General features: G+C 44.0%; 1 protein-coding gene across 1 annotated transcript; it reads left to right on the top strand.

The window, feature by feature from the left end:
* The first annotated feature begins 6,233 nt into the window (after positions 1 to 6,233).
* Positions 6,234 to 11,077, top strand: LOC129181195 (uncharacterized). Its single transcript, XM_054776004.1, has 2 exons — positions 6,234 to 6,274; positions 7,400 to 11,077. Exon 2 carries the CDS (start codon positions 8,457 to 8,459, stop codon positions 9,693 to 9,695), a length of 1,239 nt encoding a protein of 412 aa, XP_054631979.1. The 5' UTR covers positions 6,234 to 6,274; positions 7,400 to 8,456; the 3' UTR covers positions 9,696 to 11,077.
* The last annotated feature ends 1,224 nt before the right edge of the window (positions 11,078 to 12,301 follow it).

The following is a 12,301-nucleotide window of genomic DNA, read 5'->3' as shown; positions in this document are numbered from 1 at the left end:
AACAGGAGAAGTTTCCTTCTTTGCTTCGGAGCTGAATAACACTGACAAGTTAACAGACTAGTACCGAACGGAAAAGAAGACGGCTTTGTTTGTGTCGAATACAGAAGATGAGGACTTTGATGGATTTGTGGATGAGGATTGATGAAAAATAGCGTGAGTACATTCTAAAATACTTCAGTTAAGTACAACCCAACTCAGTTTTGCTCCCGCTGCCGCATGCATGCTAGCATATGTTTTTTTTTTATTGTAGCGTCGCTGGGAGTACGTCCTGTTCCCAGCCTAATTTGCGGTAATGTTTGGTGCAAATGTTCTTAAAGTTACATGTTTGACCAGGAAATAGCAAGCTCAAAAGAAGACGGCTTTTTCATGTGGAACAACTGACAGTTTGTGTGGATCTTGTGAATGATTGTGACTGAGCTAGGACTCAGTAATTAAAGTCTACACATGACGGCTTCATTGATTGAAAAACAAAACTTTTTCGTGCATGAAACTTCTACTTGAGTTGGTAATTTGGCTGCTATATGCAGTCAGATATTGACCAAGGGAGACAAAATGGGTGGCCGCTGGCCGCGTTAGACAGGTGACTGCTATACACAGGGTCTATAACATGTACATTTGCTGCGGGGGATTTTTCAGTGGCTGCTATAGGCAGGTGGCCCTTCTATAAAGGTGGCCGCTAAGACAGGTTTGACTGTATATCGCTAATAACAGGAATAAATTCCCACGTGGGCCTTTACTGCCATCTCATTGAATGCTGTGTGTGTGTGTTCTGCGTTTGTCACAATGACACAAGCCCCCGAACAGCTGTCCTATGCTTATGCCTGCTGGTGACCAGCAGCTCGTAGCCCACATTTTCGTAGACGTAAGACAGCTCGTAATTAAAAAACATTTGTTAGTTGGGACACTCGTATGCCAAAGTGCCGCTGTATAAATGACAATAAAAAATACCTGCAGTGCTCCAGCTGTTTCTCCATCTGGGTCCAGCAAGTGGCATTTGAGAGTAGATGTGCCAGAGAGAGAGAGACGTGTGCCAGGGCTTTGAAGCTAAACTTACCAATCAAAACAACCCTCCCTTTCTCCATTTCTGTTCAGTATTTGTTACCATTAAATGCAACACCGCTGTCTTTTGTCAAACTACAGTGTGGGCCAAAGGTCAAACAGGATGTGCGCACATTAATCGCGCGTCCAAAAAAATAGTGGCATTGAAAATAATTTCCGTTAACTCGTGATTGCATTAATTTTGACAGCTCTACTAAAGATGCACGGAAGTGACAACTGTCAGGAATGTGGTTGGTGGTTGGAGTGCAGCTCGTTTTATTATTTTTATTTTGCACATGTCTGTCGTGAAAGTAAACATGCCTGACGACGAAGCAAGTGATGCCAACATTCTTTTTAGCACAAAGCCACAGGGATACCTTTATGAATCGGAATACACGGATACCCAACTTCAGCAGATGTGGTTAAAATGGGCAGAGGGGAGGGACAGAGAAGTGGTCCAACCTGAAGCCGGACCCACAACTGTAGCTGTGAGAGACAGGGTGACCAAAAAAAAGTGCAGTTTTCTTTTAAACGAAAACAGAGTCAGGGCCGGCATGACTTGGTGGTGTAAATGTGGAGCTTCCCAAGCCATACCGAGAGAAATAGAGCTTCACTTCGTGTGTATGGCAAGGGGGACATTGCTCTAAGAGATTGCACCACAACAAACGAAGAATTTTTAGCACAAACAAACCCTGCAGCGATAGAAACCCGAAATAAACCGAGACAGACACCCCAGACCGGCTAGTCCAGACAGACACTGTCCATGGAGTGGACATACCTTCCATTGAAGAAGCAGATTCTGAGGACAGGAACGCAGACAGTTCCATCACCGTGGCTGAGGTATCTGGGCTAGTCAAAACGCTCCCCCAGTGGCAAAGCTCCGGGGGTGTACGAGTTTCACCCTGAATTCCTCAAAGCTCTGGATGTTGGCGAACTGTCGTGGCTGACACATCTCTTCAACATTGCGTGGAAGTCGGGAACAGTACCTCCGGACTGGCAGACCTTCTTGAAAAGACCCCCTTCTTGAAAAGGGGGCCCACCCCTTTTCAAGAAGGGGGATCTATAGGGGGATCACATTCCTCAGCCTCCCTGGGAAAGTCTGTTCCAGGGTGCTGGAGAGAAGGGTACGACCATTAGTCCAACCTCGGCTACAGAAGGTGAAATGTGGTTTTTGTTCTGGTCGCGGAACACTGGACCAGCTCGACACCCTAGCAAGGGTACTGGAAGGTACTTGGGAGTTTACCCAACCGGTCTGCATGTGCTTTGTGGACTTGGAAAAGGCATTTGACCGTGTCTCTCGGGGTGTCCTGTGAGAAGGGCTCCTTGAGTATGGGATTGGTGGCGCTACTACGTGCCACTGGGTCCTTCTAGAACCGGAGCAGGAGCCTGGTTGGCATTGCCAGCAGTAAGTCCAGCCTGTTTCTGATGAACATTGGCCTCCGCCAAGGCTGCTCTTTGTCATCCATTCTGTTCATTTTCATGGACAGAATTTCTAGGTGCAGCCAAGGTGTCGAGGGAGTCCAGTTCGGTGGCCTTACGATCTTGTCTCTGCTATTTGCAGACAATGTGGTCCTGATGGCCTTACCGGGCTGTGACGGTTTGCATCTGAGTATGAAGCTTCTGGGATGAGACTCAGCACCTCCAAATCTGAGGCCGTAGTTCTCAGTCGGAAAAGGGTGGATTGCTCCCTCCGGGTTGGGAATGAGTCCCTGACCCAGGTGGAGGAGTTCAAGTATCTTGGGGTCATTTTCACGACTAAGGGAAGGTTGGAGCGTGAGTTTGATAGGCGGATCGGCGAAGCGTCTGCAGTAATGCAGTCGCTGTGCCGGACCGTTGTGGTGAAGAGAGAGCTGAGTCGGAAGGCAAAGCTCTCAATTTACCGGCCGATTTATGTTCCCACCATCACCTATGCTCATGAGCTTTGGGTCGTGACCGAAATGAGTTTCCTCCGTAGGGTGGCTAGACTCACCCTATGACATAGGGTGAGGAGCTTGGTCATCCGTGAGGAGCTCAGAGTTGAGCCGCTGCTCCTTCACATGGACAGGAGCCAGCTGAGGTGGCCTGGGCATCTAATCCGGTTGCCTCCTGGATGGACGGGAGAAGGCCCCGGGGCAGACCTAGGACACGCTGGAAGGATTGTGTCTCGTAGCTGGCCTGGGAACACCTTGGTGTCCTTCGGGTGGACCTGAAAGAGGTAGGACCAGGAAGTCTGGGCTTCCCTACTGAGACCGCTGCCCCCGCGACCTGGACCCGGATAAGCGGAAGAAAATGGATGGATGGATGGATTTGGTTTGGTTTAGTTTATTTGAACATGAAGGTTCCAGTGGAATACATCTCATGAATCATTCTTTCACAGTTCTACATGTCCAAAAGGAGTAGGAAGAAGCAAAGTCTACCCCCATCCTACCCCACCCCCCAGCCCCCATCCATTCCACATCTAGTACAACATTTATTAGTATTAGTACAACATTTATATTTATATGTATGTATAACATACATATAAATAAAAAAAACAAAACTTAAAAAAAATGAACCTGACAGAACAATCATTATGATGATCAAGACTCTTCTGCCTTGTATTTAGTAAACACACTCTCCGATGGATGGATGGATGGATGGATGGATGGATGGATGGATGGATGGATGGATGGATGGATGGGTTAGACGGGATTATTGCTGTGCTGTCTGTGAATCGAATCATTTTAACAGAATGTGCAAAAAAAATTTAAAATACAAAATATTGGCTTATTTCTTTTATTCTGGATTTTTTAAATACTGCGCAAGATTAATTTGGCTATAATGCAGCTTTAGGCATGTGCCACTTAATGGAGAGTCTTTTACAAACTGCCAACAAATCCCCTATTTAAGCAGATCACTAGATCTTTAATCATCTAATTCTGTGCCATGTGTGCTGCATGGACAGCTGTTTGTCAGGATCCAGCTGAGGAAGTGAGTAATAAAAGCAGTGCTCAACCAGGGACGGACTGGTAGTCTGTGAGTTCTGGAAAAGTCCAGAGTGGCTGTCCAGTCTACGACCGATTTTTTTTTTTTTCGGTCGACCGGCCCTAACAGTGCAACACCTCGGCCTACCAGCAGATGGCGCTGTAACGATAATTTGTCAATCAAACATAGGCCTACATTCTGACAAAAAGCCAACAAAGAAGACACGAGTGCTTTGGAAATGGTGAGTGTAAACCGCGCTGTTTCGCACCGCCCAAACCGGGACCCGAACACAAGCGCTTTGTCATGGGAGGCAAGGGCGTTGACTACACGACTAAATGCCCCGACTGTCGGACACGTGTTCAGCGCAGCTCTTGAGAAGGTACAGGTAAGTGACTTTATGTAGGCTACTCAATTGACTCCTCTGATAATCAGCTTCTACTTATTTGATTTGCGTTGTGATGATGATAAATAATGGCTTATTGCCCTCAAAAGAAACACGCAGTTAATTGGACAAATAGGCAACATTTCATAGGCGAACCTATTTCAAAACCCCGATTGGTGGGTGGGCCTATTTGGGGGAAAAGTCCAGGGCCTTTTTTTGGTCAACTGTAAATTCAAAAGAGAAAACATACTGCTAGACTGCTTATAGTATATTAGCATTGAACTGATTTATTCAGATAAGACACATATCATTTTCCAGGGACACATCAAGTTGACCCCCCTTTTTCATCGCAGGCTAATTTGATTTGTATATGTATTTATTGAAGAAAGACAGGGACGCTGCATATTAATCATCATTTTCATGTAAATGTGCAGGTTGTAGCCAGTGGCTAATTTCCATCTTTCGTTCCTGAGGGCAGGTTGACATTAAGTACCGTCACAATAACATCTGACATAAAAGAAGAGAAGAAAGAATAAATAAGAAGAGTAAAACAACAAAAAAGAATGTGCACCTGACAGAGCCATGACTTTGGGGGGACGTAAAGTGCTAGGTTCTGTAGTATCACAACCTGTTTGTGTCATTATATGCACTGACATATTTAAATACGTGTAGGTTCAGGCAATTGAAATCAGTTGAAGTTTGAAGGAAAAGTGCACCTTTTAAAAAAATGTTGCCCATCATCCACAAGCCTTATGTGAGACATCAACACATGTCTTTCTTTCATGTGCGTTTTAAAGATACAAAAACAGATAATAAGACATGATGGGAAACACATATTCCACCTGTAAAAAAAACAAAAAACTGTCTGAGCTTTCTACGTCAGTGGTCTCAAACTCACGGCCCGCAGGACATTTGCGGCCCGCCAAGTCACATTTTGAGGCCCACGGCTTGACAGGAAAGACTACTGTAAATGCGGCCCGCAAGTTCTAAGTCAGGGGTCTCAAAGTCGTGGCCCGTGGGCCATTTAGGGCCCGCTGAGTCACATTTTGCGGCCCGCGACTTGTCTTCAAAGATGACTGTAATACGGCCTGCGACAAGCCAGTGTTACTCGTAGGATGCACACATAAGCCTACACTGAACTAAGAGTGAGTGAGTCACTTAAAAAATCTGGTAAAAAAATTCCACCCATTTTCTATACCGCTTGTCTTCATTAGGGCCACGGGTAAGCTGGAGCCTATCCCAGCTGAATGCAGCAAAATATAAAGTGTGATTCATTCATTCTATTACTGTATGAAGATATTATTGTCATTGTGAGCCATGTAACGCGTGTCGTATCGTGAGGTACCCCGAGATTCCCAGCCCTACTCCCAATACTTGATGCGGCCCAGCCTCACTCAGACTCTACCTCCCCCAGGTAAATTGTGTTTGAGACCCCTGCATTGTGTGAATGAATTAACTGCCTGTCTTTTTTAACAGTTTTTATATCTTTAGAACACACAGAAACGGGAAAGACGTGTGTTCATTGTGTTCATGTCTCATATAGGATTGTGGCTGATGGGCAAAATTCCCAAAAAGTGCACTTAAAAAAAAGTGCAGTCATGGAACCGGGACAGGGTGATCTGGGCTGCTAAGACACTTTGAGGAAACAGATAAAGTGACCCGCTTGACAACTAATAATGAACAACAACTAAAAACAAAGTTTAATATAAAGTCTATGAAATATGTTTGTTCAATAGTTAATACATAGATTGATTGACACCCCCCCTCCCCCCCTCCAAAAAAGGGCATTGCAGTGCAGAACACTAGTTCAGCTTAACCGCCGTTTCCACTTGGACGCATTTCACTGCAACACACAACTTTCCGTGTGGAGGAGCCGTCAATAAAAGCGCGTCTTGCGTGAAGTGCAAGTAGGTAAGTCGGTTCCTGTCAAGTTTTCTCACTATGTTGACTTTGACTTCAATTCTGAAGCGCGATTCAGCACATAAATCATAATTGTTAATATTGGAAACTCTCTGTAGCAGCATGAATTAAAACAGGAGTGCCCATCGGCATCCACTTCTGTATTATGCCACGCGCGGGTTTGGCCGCCATGATGGTGAGCAGAATCCAGAAACTATGCATTGAAAACATGAAATCGGCACACGGCTCGGCTAGTAATGGGTCTAATAGACGGTCCAAAAGCGGTGGCGGAGTTACGAGGTGACCATCCCTGGCCACTCTCCCGCCACCCCAATGAAAAATTTCTCGCGCCGCCACTTCCCAGTAGTGCTTGAACAAGTGTGCTGATGAACTGTATGCATGCTCACCACTCTTATAATGCATGTTTGACTTTTCACTTCCACTTATCCCTAATCCTAAACGGATAATACAGTTTGATCCTTTCAAGCTTGCGCTTTCATCGTCACCTCTTCAATTTTGTCCACATCTAATTTGAGGCTTTAACATCACAAACAAAAGCAAGAACTTGTGCAAACACGAAAAAATTGTGGGGTGGTTTCCGGCCGATTCTTAACAGTCATGAACAAATTGTGAAGCTCAACCATGAATGCACCTTTTGTTGCCTGGACGCTAAAAAGAACATTAACACTGAGTATTTGCGCGCGCGCACACACACACACACACGCACACTATATGTATGTGACGTATGTGTAAACGTCTCATTTCCTGCTTGCTCCCCTGATGCCAATTCATCATGGGCTTCCTCTTGCTTTCTCCCACGAGAGGGCACTGTCGTGCAAGCTCTTCCACTCTCTCATTCCGATAAGACAGGGTCGTTCCATTGTTCTGGGAACCACATTTTCAAAACACTGGACCTTGGGGGCTGGACTGTGATTCTTATTTTTTAATATAGTGTCAATGCAGGACTCTGCCATATGTTACATTTTTAGCCAAATGGCTAATATACTGTAGTCATAAATTAAAACACAAGCAATGTGGCTACGCTTGGTTAAAAATGTCTTGAGCAAATTGCTGGAAACATTTAAAACATTATTTCCAAGATGATCAGTAAATATTCTCTGTCATTTCATATTTCAGACATGTGTGCTTCAACTACGCTAATTTATTATGTATTATGAACAAAGGCAAATTAAAAGCATGAAATGAATAGAGCCACTATCCAACAGTACAAGACGGGAGTTTTTCCAGAGAGGTTGTGCACCAGCAAATATGCACATTAGCACTCAGTAAGGTCCATCAAATGTTACGCTTATGCATTCCCATTTAGTATCTGCATTTGGGACCAAATGTGAAGTGAAAGAAAAAGGGGGAAAATACAGTATAGTATCTGTGCACGAAGAACGTTAGATGGGACAGGTTGCCGCTTGCAACAAACATAATCATGCAAAACTGGCATTTATAACAGTATAATAATGGCCCATATTTCCCAAATTGATATCCATTTACATAAAATGTTCTGTCATGATATAAAATTATTTAAAAATATTGCACCTGAAAGTTTCTTGCCACACGGTGGTTGGAGACCCAAGGATGTGCTCTTGTACACATTTGAAAACACTGTAAGAATGCCACCTTTTATAGAAATGGCTTCTTTACTTTATAAGGTAAGGTTAATATCCATAACAACAAATGTAACTGTAGAATCATATGTACGCTGTATCCAATCGTTCTGTTTTTAAAACTACATCGTTGACTCGCCTCGTAACCAGTCTAGCACTAAGAGAGGGAGGAAAGGTAACACAAAAATCTCCACACAGCTGGGGGTGATGGGGACAACGCCACACAAAATACAAAGTACTACACAAAAGCAAGGTAAGGAGCAAGACAAAGCCTCGTTTACACTTGCATTTTTGTGCCACTGTGTAAACAGGTGTGAAGTTATTGTCAAATGATTCTTGGTACACAACCAGGGAAATGACAAATGTGGAATGCATAGCATGTTCAGCAGCTCCAAACGCGTTACCAATTGTAATTCCTGAAAAGAACAGTTTCAAAACATGTGCAGATGAACAAAGGCAGAAATGTAAAAAAAAGAGGATTCGTGTCAGCTAATCATGAAATGAGGCTTTTCTCATTACCAGTGTGCACCGTACAATGTACATTCATTTATGGCTCAAAAAAGACACACAATTGAATGAGTCCACTGCCTGCTCGGGCTAAGGATAATGTGTGCACTGAGTTTGGACTCACAACTGCCTTAGATGGACCCCCAACAAAGTATAAAGTAGATAGAATGGCAGAGTATGAATGTTTTGCAAGCGGTGGGTTTAAGACTGATAACCAACTTGGGAATTATGTGGGAAATACTACAGTGAAGTGTAAAGTAACTTGGGTACGATCTTGGTTTCCACACGCAAACATGATTCCGATTTTTATCACCAGACCGGTATGGTATGAGAACCCAGGCCCAAATGATCAGTCATGTCAAAATATAACAATGACAATACCTAATAATCAATTTTTGGCTGAACAATCTACGGCAGTAGCGGACAGCTATTGGATGTGTGGAGATGACATATTGCGTAATGTTCTGCCTCAGCAATGGATTGGCCTGTGCACATTGGTAAGGATGAAAGTGCCCGTTCAAGTAATGGACAAAGGTGTCCGAGAAGTACTCCAAACACAGGGTGCCATTAGATTTAAACGATCATACATACCAGACTCTCGGGTCTATCTCGACGCAATAGGGCAACCACGAGGAATTCCAGAGGAATTCAAAGCTAGGAGTGAAATTAAGGCTGGTCTGGAGTCTATATTTCTCTGGATTACGCCCAATAAAAATGCGGAATTGATTAATTACGTGTATTATAATCAGCAACGCTTTATTAATTATACCAATGAAGCCCTCAGAGCGCTCGGAGAACAATTACATGAAACAACCAAAATGTCATGGCAAAATCGTCAAGCCTTGGATTGGATGCTTGCTGAGAAGGGGGGCGTTTGCCACATGTTTGGAGAACAATGTTGTACCTACATACCCATGAACACGGCCAGAGGAGGATCTTTTACGACAGCAATGTCTAGAATTAGTGAACTAAGCAAAGAGCTGACAGGAAATGCAGGGAAAGATGTAAAGGCACTTGACTGGTTCACCACAAAGCTTGGGCATTGGGGTGCTAACCTGGCAAGAACGGGAATAACTGTAGTAATAGTTTTGACAGTGATATGTCTGTTACTTTGTTGCATCGTACCCATTCTGAAGAAAGTACTGATTAAGACTTTTGTAAGACAGATGACTGCGCTGGCGGTTACCAAAGTGGCAGAGGCTCAGCTAGCGCAACCGGTGGTCGAGCAGCCTGATCTATTTCCCAATCCGGACAATCGGGAGGACGATGACACCGACTCAGAGGACTCAATGAGCCGTGAGGTATGAGTGACTTTGGGATTGGGAAAGGAGCTGGACACCACCAACTGTATATCACAATGCGCTGAGGCCTCGCCACGAACTGTGCTAGTAGCGTGTGGAAAACCGCCATGCCAAGGACAGGACTGACATAGAAGGACAATAGACTTGGCGGGACTGAACGACAATGCACTCACTCCCAGTTAATCAGTGTTGGACTGCTGAGTAACACCAGTTAGTTATTATTAACAAGTGTACTATTTCAGTTATGTAGCATTAACTACCATGTCAGGATTATGTCACTCACTTACTAGGTTAGTTACTCTGTAGTCTCAGTGAGTTTACACTGACGCAGTTATTCAATGAGTTACCTGAGAAGTACATTAGATCATGAAGAATTAGACATGGAGTAAAATTTGTGATCTGTTCAATATTCACTATATCACAGCACTCAGAGTACAGTTTACGTCACACATATATATCTCTATAGACAGGTGTAGTTGGTAGATCATTTAGTTAACTCATAATAATAATAGTTACCAGACAGTTAGATAAGTAGTTGGCACAGGGTCAGCTATACCAACCAAGGGGACCCTCCAGCTGAGACGAGCCATCCATGAGGACCACGCCAGCCGAGACGAGTCATTCCTGAGGGCTATAATCGAGGAAGGAGCCACATCGTGCGGGAGGACATCCATCCAGGAGGCAGGCTATGAGGAAGGGGTGAGATGAGCGCCCTCCTCCAACATGTGACGTGCCAAGTCACCACCTCCTCTCAGCAAAAGAAGCCCCTCATCACAAAGGGTCCCTCCAGATGACATCGTGCTGATCATCGGCGGGTGATCGAAGAAGGGACTGAAGATGGCCTACACCATTCTTACAGAGGCACAGTAATCCTCTGGGCGGTGATGATGTGAGCAGAAACATTGCTCCCGACCTTGCCACACACCGAATCACTGCCCATAACACGTTCCCCACTTCCCCGTGCCCATTCTTCAGGACAAGCATGCATCAAAATCCCCACGAACTTAATCTTTGAACTTCATTCGGAAAATGAAGACGGTGAAATGACGGGTCTAAGAGACATTATTATTTGTTTTGGGGGTTTGGGACCCCCAAAAGGAGGGAATATATTGTAAAATGATTCTTGTCCTGTGAACTCCAGAGTACCTTTTGTTCTGTGAAAGTCAGTTGAACTCAGGCCTACGTGACTGAGGGGGAGGTCATCGTGACCGAAGTTATACAAGATGTGTTCCAGATGTTATGTGATTTCAAAATGTCCTGCCAACAGGTCCAAGGAAGGACGAGGTTTTGGTAATCCACCTTATTGTTATTGTTCACTGGGTCTATTTAAGGGTGAACGGAATAAACGGGGTATCCCTTTTCCCTCAACTGCATACGAGTTGTGTTGGGCCTCTTATTATCCCACAACAAAGTACTGCATGTGTAAAGCGTGTGGGGCTGTGCTACTATGCTAATGTCAGTATGCAAGCAATGCTAACGTGCTAATGTTAACATGCTAGCACCTAGCACAATAGTGCTAAGTGTTCATATAAGTGGCTACCCCTGAAAACAGCTAAAATGCTACTATGCTAATGTTAGCATGCTAACAACTAGCATGATAGTGCAAAGTCTTTGTGTCTACCAATAAAAATTGGGTAAAAATACAACTATGCTAATGTTAACATGCTAGCAATGCTAATATTAGCTAACTGTAAAACAGCGTGCAGAGCCTGCCAAAACTGCTTTCAGGGCTCACTTCCAAATGTGTAAACCTCATCATCTGACGGGTTGGCATCATTTAACATGAGAGTACAACATCGTAAGAACATTTATAGGTCAGAAAAGAGGAAAACTGTAATATGTCCCCTTTAAAGAATCCTTTCAAAAATTCCTGGATCCAGACTGATCCGGATTGCCCCCAAAAATGTAATCAGTTCTTCCATTTCCCATTCCCGACAATTCCTGAAAGTTGCATCCAAATCCATTCATAACTTGAAGTTATTTTGAACACCGACAAACAGATGAAACACCAGCTTGGCGGAGCTAACAATGCAGGCGGTGCGTCTCTCATTCTCATAATAATAATAATAATAATAACAATAATAATAATCCATTGTATTTGTGTAGCGCTTTTCAAGGTACTCAAAGACGCTTTACAATGGAAGATAAACACTATAAAGCGAAATAACAAAAAGAACAGAAAGGCACACTCAAATTCAACAAACAAAACTAGAAACAAAACAAAGCAAATCATCAAAGTATAAAAGTTGAACATTAAATACAGTTTTAAATAGGTGGGTATATAGAGATAGTTGGCTAGATAGCTATTTTGTCACAACCATAATCTGGAGTGATGCCGGCTCCGAGCATGCACTGCGGTACTTGGTTTGTAAAACTGTGCTGAAATGATGTGTTTTGAGTAGTTAATCATTCCCCAGAGTACTTTGGGCGAGAGGCGGGGTACACCCTGGACTGGTGGCCAGCCAATGGCAACCTATGGACAATTTAGAGTCTCCAATGAAGCTAACATGTTTTTGGAATGTGGGAGGAAACCGGAGTACCCAGAAAACCCCCCAACACACGGGGAGAACATGCAAACTCCACACAGAGATGCCCAAGGGAGAATCCAACCC

Source organism: Dunckerocampus dactyliophorus, chromosome 5 (assembly GCF_027744805.1).
Source record: "Dunckerocampus dactyliophorus isolate RoL2022-P2 chromosome 5, RoL_Ddac_1.1, whole genome shotgun sequence".
NCBI lineage: Eukaryota > Metazoa > Chordata > Actinopteri > Syngnathiformes > Syngnathidae > Dunckerocampus > Dunckerocampus dactyliophorus.
Note: the sequence above shows the minus strand (reverse complement) of the source record. Positions and strands in the feature narration are given on the sequence as shown.

Bases quoted from the DNA above. Each gene is read 5' to 3' on its own strand.
- LOC129181195 (XM_054776004.1), top strand. From the start codon at position 8,457: ATGAGTCCACTGCCTGCTCGGGCTAAGGATAATGTGTGCACTGAGTTT.